General features: G+C 52.6%; 1 protein-coding gene across 1 annotated transcript; it reads left to right on the top strand.

Annotated features, from left to right (window-relative positions):
• The first annotated feature begins 860 nt into the window (after nt 1-860).
• Nucleotides 861-14,889, top strand: AIF1L (allograft inflammatory factor 1 like). Its single transcript, XM_067309169.1, has 5 exons — nt 861-941; nt 6,115-6,181; nt 9,314-9,355; nt 10,519-10,681; nt 12,451-14,889. Exons 1-5 carry the CDS (start codon nt 864-866, stop codon nt 12,536-12,538), a joined length of 438 nt encoding a protein of 145 aa, XP_067165270.1. The 5' UTR covers nt 861-863; the 3' UTR covers nt 12,539-14,889.
• The last annotated feature ends 304 nt before the right edge of the window (nt 14,890-15,193 follow it).

The raw sequence follows: 15,193 nt of genomic DNA, 5'->3' as shown, positions 1-15,193 counted from the left end.
GAAGCTGAGAGTAACGCTGCTTTCCCACCTTTCTTTTTAAATTGCAATTCTCCAGCAAGCCCCTGGCCAGCAGATTTAACCCTCTGGATAACAGACTTGCCTTCCCGAAGGACCCCTTGGAAGCACCGCAGAGCCACAGCTCGGTGCGCTGACCTACGGTACCCTGGCAAGCCCTCCGAGCCACGGGGCTGCTGGGCTCGCTCCCCGTGGCCGACACGGGCCTGAGCTGCAGCAAGGAGCTTTGCCCCGCTGGGGGCAAACGGGTGTCTCGAAGCCCCAGCCTGCCTGCCAGGCCGGAGGAGGGAGCACGAGGAGCACGTTGAGGCCCAGGCTGTCGCATCCCCCCCAGCAAAGGCCCTGCTTGCTCCCGGCCGAGCCGTCCAGGGGCAGGTCCCTGCTTCTGGAGCAGCTGCCGGCCAGCGGGTGACTCAGCCTTGGCTCCTCCAGCCAGGGCTGCACCAAGGGTCTCGCCCCAGCGAGAAACAAAAAATATCCCTACTATTGGGCTGGGGCAGGGGGAAGGACTGGTGTGAGCGCGGGGAGTCCGGCAGGCTCAGCCTCCGCCGGCTGAGAACGGGCAGCTCATCACACCGCCGCCTGCCAGCAGCGCCGGCGGCCCCATTCCCAGGGGGGGCGCCCCGGCAGGCGTGGGGCGAGGGCGCGGCGGGGTGCGATGAGCTGCCCGTTCTCAGCCGGCGGGGGAGAAGTGTATGGGGGGGGGGGAGGAAGAAGGAGAGCGGGGAAGGGGTTAACGGCGGGGGGCGGAGGGCCCGGCGCCGCCCGCCCGGCGCCGCCCTGCCCGCCCCTACTTAAGGCGGCGGCGGCGGGCGGTGGTGGCGGAGGGCGGCGGGCGGCGGCGCGGCATGGCGGCAGCGCGCTGCCCGAGCGGCGGGGGGTCGCGGCGGCCCCCGCAGGACGGGCGGCTGGAGGCCATCAACCAGGTGGGGCGGCCCCGGGGGGGCGGCGCGGTGTCGTGTCCCCTCGAGGTGCTGCCTCCCCCCCCCCCCCCAAATGCGGCGCGTCCCCGCGGAGGCGGCGGGGGGCTGCACCCGGCCGCGGGCAGGTCACGCGTGGGGTTGCGTCGCGCTGCGGGAGATGCAGACCCGGGGGGCTCCGCGCCGCTTTCGGGGTGCGCTGTCGGGCGGGGGGGATGGCAGAGAGGAGGAGGATGAGGACAACCGGGGTTGTCATCCCTGGTGGCACGTGCCGCCTTGGCCCAGAGCGGGAGGGAAGCGCAGCGTGCCCGCTGCACGGAGAGGGTTGACGTCGGTGCGTCTAGTGGCTCGAGAAGGGAGGCGATGGCCCGGCACGGGGGGCTGACAGCGCTTTGTCCGCCGGCTCTCCACCTGCGGTGTCCCCTGGATAGATGGCTTTTCCTCCGCCAGCTCTCCAGAGCCCGGTCCTGGGGGCCGGGCAGGTCTGAGAGGGCCCACTGTGCGCCCGTGCCCGCGGATGCTCTGTGGCTGCCTGCCATGAAAGTCCCTTTGGGAATGGGCTCCGGCAAGAATAGGAGCTATTGTTTTCCAGGAGGGCTTTCAACTTGCCCTCTCCGCTGCATCAGCGTGCTCTGATTTCCTCACCCTGGAGTGAGGCGTTTCGGCCACTCAGAAGAGCTGACTCCAGCCTTTCCCCTCTTTAATCGTGGCAGAGGGGGTGAGGAGAGCATGGAGCCCTGGACATCCCACAGGCCTTGGGCAGGGGGAACGGTGACTCCTGGATTGGTCCAAAGTACACTGGGCTGTGTGCTCTCCACGCCAGGGTCAGACAAGGTCCCCTCTCTGCTGGAGAGGGAGGACTAAGCTTTGGTCTTACCCCTGTCCCCTGGCTTGTCATGGTCCACAGAGGCCGCTCAGCTCCCCCCCTGGCCAAGAAGCCCTTTGAGGTTCTGCAGGTGAGAAGAAGGTTTTAGCCTTGAAACAATTGAGGATGGGAGATGCATAAGGTTATTTCTGGGTTGCTTTAGTGGTCCCTTGGTGTTACAGGTGGAGAAATCAAAGCTGCGCAAGATGACCCCAGAGGCGGCTGTGGGCATACCCATCCCTTGCATTAACTGTGCGATAAAAAGTGCCAATATGCTCCTCCTAGGCAGGGCTAAGAGACTAGCTGAGGTGAAGTTTATTTTAGGTCACTAAAGAGGGAATTAGATGATTAGAAACCAGGAGGTGCTATGGCAGGATAAGAGCACTTGGCTGAAAAGAAGTCTTTGAAACATGCTGTTTAAAGCCAGCCATGGAACTTCCTCCTTTGCTAAGGAGAAGTGTAGACGGGTATAAAATGTCCCTGTAGCCAGGGCAGCAGTGAACCCTGGATTGAGGAGGAAGGAAGCGTGTTGTGCTTACTGCTGCAGTTTTGCCTGCTTTAGAGCTGTCCTCCAGCATCTCCCTGGTACAGGGTGGACCTATGATCTTTCAGCCTGTAGGAGCTGTAGGACTGAGGCCAGGAAGCTGTGCTTCCCGCGATCCTGCGCAGACGTGCTGGTGCTGTGCCCTAGGGCTGTGCATCCTCTCCCCTAGGTAGCCCTAACTTCTGGCAGGCTCCTTCCCTGGGTGAGGTTTGGATAGCAGAAATGAAACAAGCTACATAACTTTCCAGCTGAACAGAGGCAGGAGCTGCTTGTTTGTGTCCTTGCTGCCCCACGTGTTGGCTCAGTGCTAGGAGAGGGGATTCAGGCAGCAAGAAATCAAGCTGCAAACCGCGCAGCTATCGGCTGCTTGCAGATACTGAGAAGCCACTGTGCAGTAGCGGCTCTGGGCAGTGATCCCCGTGCTGCTGCGCTTGTTGGCCCTGGCCGCTCAGTGCCTCTCCTCTGCGGGGAGGAGGTGGGGGAGTTTGCTGTGAACAGCTGTGCAACAGGGGCCCACACCTCCCTGTGACACAGAGCTGATACACAGGCTTGGGTGGATATTGTGGCTGGAGCCAGCGACCGGGGGGGGGGGGGGGGAAGGAGGGAGTTTCCCAAGCCCTGAAGAGCCCTGGGGCTGCAAAACATTAGCTATTCCTAATAAAAAGTAATCCCACAGTCTAAGTTGCTATGAGGCTTAATCTCATTGCTTTATCCTAACAGCTAGTCCCCTCCCAGCCCTGCTATCCTGGCTGGTTTCTGCCACAGAGCTCTTGCTGTGGGATAAGGGTCTTTGGCAGGCAATGTCCTGAGTGCACACGTGCTGCTGAAAGACATCTGAGTCCTCCTACTACTGAATTCTTCTTCCAGCCTGAAGCACTCCTTTGGGACCCCCCTTGGCTGTTCCCTCTTCCTGGGGAATGGTGATCACATTGTTCAGCCTCGTGCATCAAGGTGGCAAGTCTAATCCAGGACAGATTAGTTTCAACCTCGTTTTACCCTCCTCTAATGCGCAGGGCTGCGGGGAAGGGATTCAGCCTCCCGGAGGACAGGTGTCCGCTTCTCATACTCAGGGCAGGCGCGAGCATCCCACAGCCCCTCCCCAGCCTCCGCAGGGTGGCTGGCGTCAGGCATTTAAACAGCAATGTGAGAGCCTGGCTGGCCAGTTGGAGCCTCCTTTTAGGGACTGAGGAAGGGTCTGGCTTTGCTCAGGTTGTCCTGCAGGTAGCTGGGACTTGTTTCACTCAATTTATTGGTCTAGAAAAGTTTCTTTGCCCAAGAAAGGCTCGGTTCGGGGCAGGGGAGAGACTGGGGCTTATTAGGCTGTTCTTATTAATAGAAAGTGCCCCTTAAAATGAGAGCTTTAGCAAAGGGCTCTGGGAGGAACTTTAGCTGCTTGAGCTGAATCTGAGTCACTGGGCCCTGGGGACTGAATTCCTCTGTGCTATTGTGAGTGTGTTTGTCTTATCGCAGTCTCGGAGAAACTTGTATACAATGTTGAGGGTGGAATGCCTTTGAAATGAAAACCCCCGTTGCGCCCTTCAGTCTGGAGCAGACTTGTGACATTGCTGGGCTGTCGAGTTCCCCTCTGGATGAAATACAAGAGAACTGGGTGCTGGCGGTGTGCCCACAGTGTCACTCATCCTGCTCTTGCGCCATCCTGCCAGGGGCTGTTAGAGCCCTTAAACGCTGGTCCTGGCAGCTGTCCTCTGTGGATGCAGCCTCTAGCTGTAGCCTTCCTTCTATTTTCACGCTTTCTGTGCTGCTTCTTGCACCTGGAGAAATACTGCTCTCTGCTCTTGCAGCCCTGCTGTTAGATGCAAGTTGTCCATTGCTCCTGCAGGACAGAATGAGACCATGAACTGATGGCCAGGAGACTCTCTGGCTCTGTTTCGGTTCTTGATGGCACTTGGCAAGTTCCCTCTACAGAAGCTGTTTAGTAGCAATGACAATAGGTAACAAGACTCGGCTTTCCAGTGACTTCTGCTGCTGATTGAGCCCAGGTCTCAAAGCTGAACTGGGCTGATTGTGTTGGGCTGGCAAATGATACCCCTGGGTAGAAATAACTGAGATAAATGAAAGTGAGTTGGCTAGAAGTGTGAAAGGAGGAGCTGGGAACATTGCTTCTCCCCATGTTTCTCAACTTAAGTTGCCATGCATGCTGATGGGGAAGTCTGTGTCACACTAGTTGGGCAGTGTCTTTGGGGTGTCCCATTTGGAGTTTGTGAGATGGGAGGAGGTGATGACAGACACTTCTGTCCACCTGGGCTTTCTAGAAAACCTTAGTTCAGTTGCATGTAAAGGATTCACCAAAGCAGTGACTAACTGGCAATGAAGGCTTGTGAGGCATTTGGGCTTCCTGGGCAGGTGCAGGTGTCCCTGTCCCAGCTAGGTAGGAGGGGAGTTGACTCCAGGTGTGCAGGATGGAGGTGTCCTGAGCATGGGCTACCGGGTTACAGTGGCAGGCAACAACTGAGCATGGAAAGCCTTGGGGCTGGTTCCTTGACATCAGCTTGAGGGTTGCAGTGTCTACTGAGCTGGCCCTGGCCCAGCAGCCAGACTGGCACAACTCATTACACTTGGGGAAAGCTGATTTTTCCTTCTGGAAGAAACGAGGAACATGCTTTAGGGAGTGGAGGGCACATGGGCTGCTTATGGCTGTGGGAACCTCCTGCAGTCCTGATGCCCTAGTGCCCACAGAAGGGCTTTCCATGGGGGTGGGAGAGTGGGGGTGTCTTTTTAGTCACAAATGATGCAGATGTCAGTCCTAGCACTACCAGAGCCGGAGGCCTTAGTCTCTTAGGGAACTGATCCTGCCTTCCTTCTGAACATGGATAGCACAGCAGTGAGAAACATGCACAGAGTAGGGAACAGCCTTAGCCCTCTATCCACCCCAAACCCCTGGAGGGGTTTTGTCCTGGACAAGCAGTGTATAAGCTGTGCAGATGTTAATGATTTTTGCACTGAAGAATGTGGTGGTGTGGCTGAACATAGATCAAGTCATTAAACTGCTGGGCTCACTGAGGCCAGGCATTGTGGGAGGGTAGAGACAGGAGCAAGACCCTGTAGCTCCCAGCTGCGGGAAGCATGTTGCTGGCAGAGCACAGCAGTAGAGCTGGCTGTGCAAGCTGTGGTCTGTTCTCTTGGGTACCTGAAGGCTTTTGAGGTGGGGGCTAGGAATGTCTGACCAGAGCTGATCCAGGATTTCCTCTCCAGCATGAGTAGGGTATGGAGTAAAAAGCATATACAGTCAGAGAGCAGGAATCCTGTTACTTCCCTCAAAATACCTGCCATGTTCTGTTCTCTTGGTTGGGTGCATGAGGTTCTGCAAACTCTGTTCTATTTGCCAGCCTGGAGAGTTTATCCAAGAGCTTAAAATCTCCAAGATCACTGTTCTTTTTGCAAGGAGTCCTTGCTGGGAATAGGTGCCTGATCCACATGCCTTGCATGCCTGAGCAGAGATTTGGGGAGCTGCAACCTTGGGTGAGCAAGAAGAGGGGAGTCTCATGCAACTATTCCAAAGACACATGGGGTCCAGTCCTCCCTCAAGCTGCTGGTTAGAAATCTGAAGCCCTAGAAGCATTCCCCTTCCTCTGGAATATTAATGACAGGGCATGGAGGGATTCAACCCATCTTTAAGCCTCCTGGCACTGTAGCTCAGATGTGGCTCTCTAGGAATTGCTTAGCTTTTGGGGGTAATGTTGCTGTCATACACGCTGTCTAGGGTGTTTTGCTTTGTCTTTAACCTTGGGGATACTCTCTCTCTGTTTTAGGAATTTCTCTGTGACCCAAAGTTCAGTGATGAAGAAGATCTGGAGGAAAAGTTGGCAGTGTTCAAAGGTGAGAATTGGAGGGTTTCCATGTCCTCTTTCAGCCTGACTATTTGGTTTGAACAGATTATTCTTCTCAGCAGTTGGATCTAACCAGCCTGGGATTTTCTGCTGAATAATACAAGTGGCTGAGCTGAGAGGGAAGCCCCCTTTGTATGTGGGACTCAGTAAAAATCTTCTGAGATGTAGCTTTCCCACGTGAGTCTTTGCGCTTCACCCGCTTTCTCTGGCAGGGCAGGGTCATGTCACTGTGCAGACATCCCGCCTGACTGTTGTTGGTCATGTTGTTATTGCAGCAAAACCTGCAGTGTGGGGAAAAACCCCAGGGATCAGCAAAGGAGGAAAGTTTCTGTCTACATATCAAGGCAAAACTGGCTGGTACAGTGGACAACACGCTGGCTTGATTTTTTTTCCTTTAGTGAGTAAGAGGACCTCTTCCCACACAGTAGGGATCTCAGCTGCTTGCTGCAAGGGTTTTGAGGCCCTTATCCCTCCCCAAAAGTTTATTTCAGTCTGATCTGGTCCTTCCCAAGCTCCTCAGTAACAGGTCCAGCAGCAGTCCCTCTAGTTTTCTGTCCAAAGCCTGTCTGTTTAACTCCAGAGCCTCAGTAGGTCTGAGGCTTAGGTCTACATCGAGTGCTGGGACAGAGGATACAGAAACAGCTCAAAAGCCTGGATTTGGAGAGTGTGTTTTGAGGGGGGTGTCCTCTGAGGCTTGTCCGCAAGGTGGTTAAAGGACAGGATTTGGCAGGTTTGTTCTGAGTGCATCCACTTCTCCTTCAAGAAGCGGCCAAAGGCGGTTCGTCTCCCCGTGACCTCTGAGGAAAACACGCCTTCTGCGTCACAGTGACCTCTGAGGTTTGTCCTCTGCCTGGCTCTGACCAAATAAAGTGTGACCCTGCTTCCATTTCAGGCATTGCCTGCTACTTCCCCTTGTATTTTGACTTTGCTATGCAGCATGGAGGAAGCTGGCTGGGGGGTTGTGATCCTTTACCCTCCTGTGCATGGAGGAGCTGGATGCCTGACTTCCTCCTGCGCTCCCCCTCCTTTTTGTGTTGCCTTTTGTATGGCTTTGGCTTTTTGCTGCAGCCTTGAATTATTTTCCTGTCACAACCGGGAAAATTGCAGAAATCTCTTCAAACACTGCGGTTGTAGGTTACAGGCGCAGAATTCCCTGTAACGAGAGCCCTTGGCATCTGCTCCGGTCACCTCGTGCGTTTGCCTCCATGGCCTGTCCTGCTCTCCGACGCCGCCGCCTCCGGCTCCTCCAACAATCAGCTCATTGTGTGATGATGTGGGGGGTGTTTCTTCTCCGCCTTCCTTTCCGCTGCCTTCCCCAGTGAGAGTCCTGGGAGCCCTTGGGCAGTCAGTATGTGTGTAAATGCATTTACAAGGGGAGGGACCACGGCAGGGTTTTGCCCCACCAAATCCCTGCAGCTGGGATGGGAGGGAAAGATGTGTGAGCTGAGGCTTAGAGCATGCTTTGCACTTTTGGCTACATGTCAGCTGAGGAGAAAAGAAAACATACCGGGCATGGCAGAGCAGGGTCTGTGTCCCCTGGTATATGCTGCGATGCCTGACCCCTGCCCATGAAGGCAGCAGTTTATTTGGGCAAGGCTACTACAGTGGGGCAGGGTATGTGGAGAGTCAGTGCCACATCAAGTGTCACTTCTGGCCCCTAAGCCCATGTGCAACAGCCCTGATTTCATCTAGGATCGGATGCTTGATGCTTTGAGGGAGTTATTTATTTCTGCCTGAAGCATGAACAGCTTTGGCTTGTAGCTGGGACTCCCACAGGCCTGTCCTGCTCAACTCATGACAACAGCAATCCACCAGCCAAGACCCAGATAAAGACCTGTTGAGCAATTCCTCTGTCTTCTGTCTGTGGCTGCCCATCGGTTTGGTTAAGCCAGCACTTTCCTTCAGGAACACAGGTCCTGGAAAGATGCTGATATGTGAAATATCCCCTCTTCCCATTGGCTCCTTAAATCAGCCTGCCACTTTGCAGTTCACACTCATCTGCTTGCTGGTATCCTTGGAGCAGGGAGGAAAAGGTCTTTCCCTATTGGGGAAAGGAGCCTGAGCCTTGGAGCTCTCATTTAGTGAGTCCTTTGAGGCAGTTCTGGGGACTGAGTGCTAACTGCAGGGCAGGTGGGGATTTCTCCAGCTGTACTTGGATAGATGGTGGCAGCAGGTATCTTGCTCTTTCCATTTAGCCGAACCAAGATGATGGAGGCCCCCCCCTGTGGTGCTAGGTCCTGTATGTTCATTAAGTAAGACAAATCGTTGCCTGAAGAGCTTAGTCTAAATGAGGAACAGCGAGCAGGGGAGAGGAGGGGTGGGAAGTGGAAGTGTGCCTCTCCCAAGACCAGAGGCAGCACAGGACTAAATTCAAGATCTCCCAACTCAGATGTGCACTCTGTCTGCTATGCCATGCCGACTTTCTTCCTACAGTGACCAGACCTCCTTGGGCAGGCACTGCCTTTCTCTGAGGATGCTAGAGCTGCCAGGCTCAGAGAGGTTTGTGACACTAGGCTGGAGAGGCAAATAGCCTGCTCCAGCATTACAGCTCCTAGGCATGTTCTCGTCTTCACCCTTTTGATATGGTCCTTGAGCATCTTTGCTGGCAGGTGCTGCTCTAAGAGCGCAGCACAGGGCTGGGAAGACTGTAGTTTGTCCCTTGCTATTGCAGGAAGCTACGTCATTTAATTCCTCTCCTAATCCGATCAAGCTTCATCTGAGAAGTGCTCAGGGTTTTGTTTTTCTTGCTACTCATTCTGGGAGGCTCTTCCAGAGCCTTGTTTTTCTGGCTGGAAACATTTTAAAGCTATTCATGGCCAGCTGATACCTACTTGTTCTCATGCCAGTGTCTTCCTTCAGCTTAAATGCAAAGCAACCCCAATTAAAGAGCACTTAACTCTAGAGCCCTGGGCTCGAGATAAGGGTGCTAAAACCAGTTCTTGAGACCATCTCCCTCTCTGAACAGTTTGCTTCTGGCAGTATGTCAGTCTTATCCCCAAATCTTCTGTTTCATTAGTCCAAGCAGGCAGCATTACCAGGCTCTGTGTACCCTAGCTGCTCTAGTGTCCTCCCTGCTGGAGCTGCTCTGACCTGCTAACTTGCTTCTGTGCTTCTCTTCCAGAGAAGTACATGGAGTTTGACCTGAATAACCAAGGCGAGATTGGTGAGTGACTCTTTGAGGGATGCTGTTACTGGGCTGGAAGGACAACAGCCTGCTGAGACAGGCTCTGCTAGATCTGCTTACCTCTCTCCTCACTGCTGCTGAGGAGGGAAACCAGTGGGCTCCTCCTATGTCCAACTTTGCTTGACTCTTGATCCCCAAGCAGGGACTTCTTCAGCTCTCCAGTGCCTGCCTTTAAGCTTTTTCATCTTTCCTCACCTGCTTCAAGACTCAGCTCCTCTGAGTCCTGTCTTTCTCCTGAGTCTTTCTTAGCTCCTTTACTTCTTTCTGTTCTGAATGCTTTTTTTTTCCTCTCCCTGTCTCTCCACTGAGGCCTTCTCCTTCGCAATCATTACTGTTTCCAAAATTGGGAAGTTGCAGGGCTTTGACTGTCCTGGGTTTTCCATGGCTTGAGGCAGAAGCTGTGTAAAACCATGAGCCTTCCTACTGCAGATAAGCTCTTTACTTTGGTGGGAGGGAAGAAGGAGAATTGGGCTGTGAGTCCGGTCAGCTAAGTGGCCCTGGCTTGGGTCTGGAAAGGCTCACTCAGCACCAGTTATGTAAAGGTCCAGGCTTCTGAAGGCCTGGAGCTGACACTGAAGTGTAAGCACTCACGTGCTGTGCCCTTCCAGGAGGTTACTGCCTTGCTCCCTTCTTCCCCTGTTCTCGAGCTGAAATAAAGCCTCCGGGGAACCTGGAGGAGGCCTGACTTGGGACTGCCCTGCTGTTTTCGGGAGGGAAGGGGCCACAGGTTCACTGTGCAGTGAGAATAACCTGAAGGAAATGACCTGTGGTGGGGGGCAGGGGCGCCTGTTCCATGGAGCCAGTTTGTCTCCAACTTACTTTGACAGTGCTTCCCTCCTCCACATCCCTGTTGTTCTTGGCACCACTCTCTGAGCTGGACAGTAGCGTTCCTAAGTGTCTCTGGAGCATTTTGAGAATTGTCCCTTTTCAGTATGTATGGTGCTTTATTCTCGAGCTGTGGAGATAGGAAGTGATGGTTTGGACTGGAGGGCTTCTTTTGGCTCTCGGATGACTGTTTAGTGCTGTCAGCCCGAGTACATAGGTGAGGTGGTCTGAGTTGGGAACTCAGGCCTGCATCCCTAGGACTGGTCTGTGCTCAGTGTGGTTGCTTCTCGATAGCACTGATTGCCTTGCCCTTGCAGATTTGATGTCTGTCAAAAGGATGATGGAGAAAATGGGGGCTCCAAAGACCCATCTAGAACTGAAGAAGATGATCTCTGAGGTGACTGGAGGGGTTAGCGAGACCATCTCGTACCAGGACTTCGTCAATGTAATGCTCGGCAAACGCTCTGCTGTACTTAAACTGTGAGTGCCTTTGGGAGGGAATGGGGGAGACCCAGGACCTGAGCTGGGGTGTTGGGGGAGCCTGGAAACAGAAGTTGCTCTTCCTGGACCCTGGCTGGTGGAGCTGGGTGTTCGTGGAAGGGAGAGGAGGACTCTCATGAAGGGTGAGTTCACCAGGAGATGTGAGGGATGGTGCAAAACCTCTAGCTTGAGATCCCAGATGGGATTCCACCATCTAGAGCTGACCCCTGGGGCTGGGCTGGGCATTGGCAGGCATTCACGGCAGAGCTGCCTGCCATGTGTTAGAGCAGGCTTCCTCTTACAGGCTCGGTGCTAAGTGATTCCCCTCCTTTTCCTAGAGCGTGCAGGCACTCAGCTTTGCAGGACCTCTTGTCTCTTCTCTGTGGCTCTTGCTGGCTTTGGACCCAGGTTTTGGCTGGGAATGGTGTCAGGACTTGAGCAGTGAATGAGGGCCCAGCGAGGCTGGCTCCTATTTGCTACAGGATGCTCTGTCCTTGCCTGGTTTTGGAGAACCAGGCAGTGTGTGAGTAGGTGGAGAGGGGACACATGCTTGTAACAGCTGGCTTGTGCTGGGAGAGGTTTTCTGTGGTTTTCAGCTGCCAGCACTAGCCTCCCACGGCCTCCTCTGCCCTCTCAACAGGGCTCTGAGAGTCCTGCTGTAACAAACGGCTTCTGAACACTAGCTTGGCTCCTGCCAACAGTGGGGTGGGCTCTCTTGGCTCCATACCCACCCCATTGAAACCTGGCTTTGCCTTTTACAGCCACAGAGCAGGCTGGCTCTGCTTTTGTGTCTTTAACTGTGATGAATAGGAGCTGCTCCCCTTCATCCCCCTTGACCCTTTCTGAAGGCAGCTTTAGAAATGCAGCCAGCTTTCTGGGCAGGTTGGGAGGAAGGATCCTGTTCCCACCTGTCACATGCTCCCTCTGAGCTGGTAGACACTCGCTAGCCATGTGTCTCTCCTCTTCCCCACTGACTGCCCTGGGTCTGCGTGTCAAGGTGTTGCTCTCCCTGGCACAGACAGACTTCTGACACACCCGCTTCCTTCTTTCTCCACTGAAGCAGGCTGAGCCTGCAGCTGGCCCCGTATCTTCCATCCTTCCTCCAAACTGCAGCAGCTTTCACAGATGGGTCCCTTCTTTTGCTAACAGGCACCCCATTGTCTGTTGGACTCTGTTTGAAGCAGGAGCAGAAATGTAAAACTTGTCCCAAGAGCAGTGAAATCTTTTGATTCAGCGTGGCAGCTGGCATTCCCAGCGTGGCTGCAGTCCTCAGGGAGGAATACAGTGCTGGCGGTTGCAAAATGCTTAGGATTCCTTTGGCTACTGCCTTACTCCTTGTCTCTGCCCTCTTGCCTGGCTGCAATTGCTGTTGCTTACTTGGTTTTGGCTTTTGAATGTTGTGCAGTGTCGTTATGTATGAGGTGGGCCAGGGATGGTATTTGTTTTTACACATCAGGAGCATTTGGCATGCAGTGCGTGCCTAGGGATTTCGGAAATGGCTGTCTAAAGCAAACGTGCTAATCCTCTGTGCTCTGGGAGGAAAACCAGCAGGGGCACTGGGAAACCCACTCCTGGAAATTGCTGGAAAAGCAAAGCTGCCTGCTGAGCTGCCAGCACTGCCCTCTGTTGGCTTTCTGTCCTGTGTTAGTTATGGGATGTCCTTTGCATAGGAGGCAGACCTCGTTATATTCCAGCAGATGAGATATACCCTGTAATGATGAGTAAAGATGGACTTGTTCTTTTCATCTGTATTATCTGTTGTCTTGCAGGGTCATGATGTTTGAAGGAAAAGCCAATGAAAGCAACCCAAAACCTTCTGGCCCTCCTCCAGAGAGAGACATAGCCAGCCTCCCTTGAAGAGGACAGGCTGAAAAATTGGAACTGTTTGCTTTGCTGGCCTGTAACAGAGGTTACCTGTGCTTTGTTACTCTTTACTTTGAACTGTCTTAGTTTTCAACTAACCTGCCTTAGAGGAACAGCAAGGGAAGCTGGGGACCCTCGGCTCACATCTTTCTGCTACATCCCTTAGCCAGCTTGATTTGTTAGACACAAGTTGTAGCACAAAGTGTATTGTGAGACCAAAAAGAAAAAATCCTGTGATCTTATTCTTTCCCCTGCCCTTTCTGCATTCCTTAGATGAGAAGGAGCTATTTTCCTCCCAGCTTGTGGATTCGGAGCTGTGCTTGTCTCTGCAGGTTCCTAAAGGGCCTTGTTGCCAGATGCTGAGTGCTTCTCTGGCAGAGCCCTTGACAACAGCTTCATGGGTGCAAAGAATTAAGTGCCTTCACTGTTCCATCCTCTGCTTCCTGACTTTAGACTAGTTCTTCCCTTCCTGACCCAGCCAAAACACAAGTCGGGCTCCCACCTCTGTTGCCTAGTCTCATCCTAAATGAAGATGAGAAGGTGCATTGACACCAGAGGTCTGCTTGCAGGGCCTTTAAGCTTGGAGGTGGGCATGGCTTGCTGCAGGGACAGGCTTCTGTCTGTTCCTTGGGTTCATCCTGCAGTCAGATCTTGCTGAGTCTGAGCCAACCGAGCTGTTAATGATCCTTTTCTAGTGCCCTTTAAGCAGATCTTAATCCCAGATCTCAACATCCCCCAATAGCCTGAGGAGTAATAGTCTGTTCAGCCAGCATGTGATGTCCTTGACATGCCTGGGTCCTGTTCTCCTAGAAGACCCTTGCCAGCTGCTGAGGTTGGGATGGTTCTAAGGGAATATTTCTTTAGCTGTTAAGTTCACAGTGAGGACTTCTTTCTTTGGGCTTCACCTTGAACTAAGTGCATATCATAAATATTTAGACTTGCAAAAGTAACTGGCTGAAGTCCCTACCTCCCTGAAATCAGCAGGGCTAGTGTGCCCCTCTGTTTTGGAGGCCAGTTTACTGGGCCCTTTTGCTACCACTTGCCTTCTGAGAGGACAGGATAAAATCTCAAACATAAGCTGTCAGCAGGAACATGCTCTGCAGGATAGCCATGCAGCCAGCATCCTACTGGCTCCTACCACAAGTGAGATTAGAAATGGGCAAGAATTGTCTCCAGATAACTGCCTTTTGGCTCCTGGCTACAAGGCAAAGACAAGAACTTTCTACAGGATGCTCTAAACCAGAAGGCAAGACAGACTGGAGGGTGCCTCTGCAACCATGATGGATTATAAACCCACCTGAGCCCTGAGGTCCTCAGAACCTAAAGGAATAAGTTCTACAGAACCTAAAAGAATAAGTTCTGCAAAGTCTGCCAGCTGAGGAAAAGCTATCAACCATTGCTGTTTTTAATATCTTGGGTCTTCCTTCCCCTCCTGATTTGCTAGGCTTTTCCTTGGCCTCCAAAACTTATCGATTAGCCACAGGAAAAAAAGCAAGAAGCAAGTGAAGTCACAGACCTGATCTAAAAAAGGGAAGCTGCAACCCTGTCCTGGAGGGGTGGAGGTTGCAACACCAGCCAGGGCAAGTGAGGAAGATGAAAGCTACCATATGGCCCCTCCCTGATAAGTCTCTGCTTGGATCAGATGCGGAGAATAATCTCTGAACAGGTAGCTGTCTCTTTCTTGTCCATAAAAATGTAGAAACAGGCCTGCTGTTAGGCCTTTACAGCCCCTGAGGAAGGCTTAAGGGAAACTGAACCTGCAAGTAAAAGGAAACTGGGTGACTAAACTGACCCCTGCAAGCCTTTACAGACCACTGTGGACGAGGATCTTCCTTCATGCTGCTGCTCCGTCCTTCTGATTTTGCAGATCTCTCTGTACGTGTTTCAGCTTTGTCCCATGGGACAATTACGTGTGTTTTCCCGATGTATAAAATCTCAAGTCTGCAAAATAGGAATGGTTACAAGGGTGCAGTAGGATGCTGGGATCTAGATATAGCTGGGACTGTGCTATCTACCTTCTGAATACTGTGGTGATTCTTGCTGTATGCATAAATTCTGGAATTCAGGTATTTGCTTTATTCCCCTCCCCACTCTCGTCTTACATGTTCTTGGCAGCTTTTAACTTTTTTAAATCATGATTTAATAAATAATATTTTTTAAAAGGAAATACAGATGATTGTAACTCTGCTAGACTTATTGTTCCTGCCAAAGGCTGCACTTTTAAATAAAAAACGAATTCTCACTGCTGTTTGCATGAAAACTGAAACTGTAATGGAGAGGAAAAAATTGTGAAGAAGAGCAGCACCAGTCTACTGTAAAGACCAAAAATAAATTTTCTGAAACTATACCCAGTGTCAGCCTATTTAGTTTAGCTTTTCTGAAGCTTGGACCAAATGATCGGTTGCAGATTAAGTAAACTGGTTTCCAAGCTGGTTAATAATAAACCCTTAAATAGATCCTGGGGATAGGTTTGGGCCTGCTTGATCTGATCTTTAATAACTGACCAAGTGTTGTGGAGCTTGTGTTACAGAGCACAGAGGCTGCCTCCTGAAAGCCGGCCTTTTTTGACTTTGGGGAAAGAAAACAGGTGGTTGCGCTTGTTTTAAGGAGTGACTTGTTTATCAAAAGCACTCGCTTGCGATGCGGTTC

This window comes from Apteryx mantelli, chromosome 21, assembly GCF_036417845.1.
Source record: "Apteryx mantelli isolate bAptMan1 chromosome 21, bAptMan1.hap1, whole genome shotgun sequence".
NCBI lineage: Eukaryota > Metazoa > Chordata > Aves > Apterygiformes > Apterygidae > Apteryx > Apteryx mantelli.
Note: the sequence above shows the minus strand (reverse complement) of the source record. Positions and strands in the feature narration are given on the sequence as shown.

What these genes read in the sequence shown, in the direction of transcription:
- AIF1L (XM_067309169.1), top strand. Translation starts at nt 864, where the DNA reads ATGGCGGCAGCGCGCTGCCCGAGCGGCGGGGGGTCGCGGCGGCCCCCG. An exon ending in GGCTGGAGGCCATCAACCAG is followed by an intron (nt 942 to 6,114) that starts GTGGGGCGGCCC and finishes TCTCTGTTTTAG; the next exon opens with GAATTTCTCTGTGACCCAAA. An exon ending in CGCTCTGCTGTACTTAAACT is followed by an intron (nt 10,682 to 12,450) that starts GTGAGTGCCTTT and finishes GTTGTCTTGCAG; the next exon opens with GGTCATGATGTTTGAAGGAA.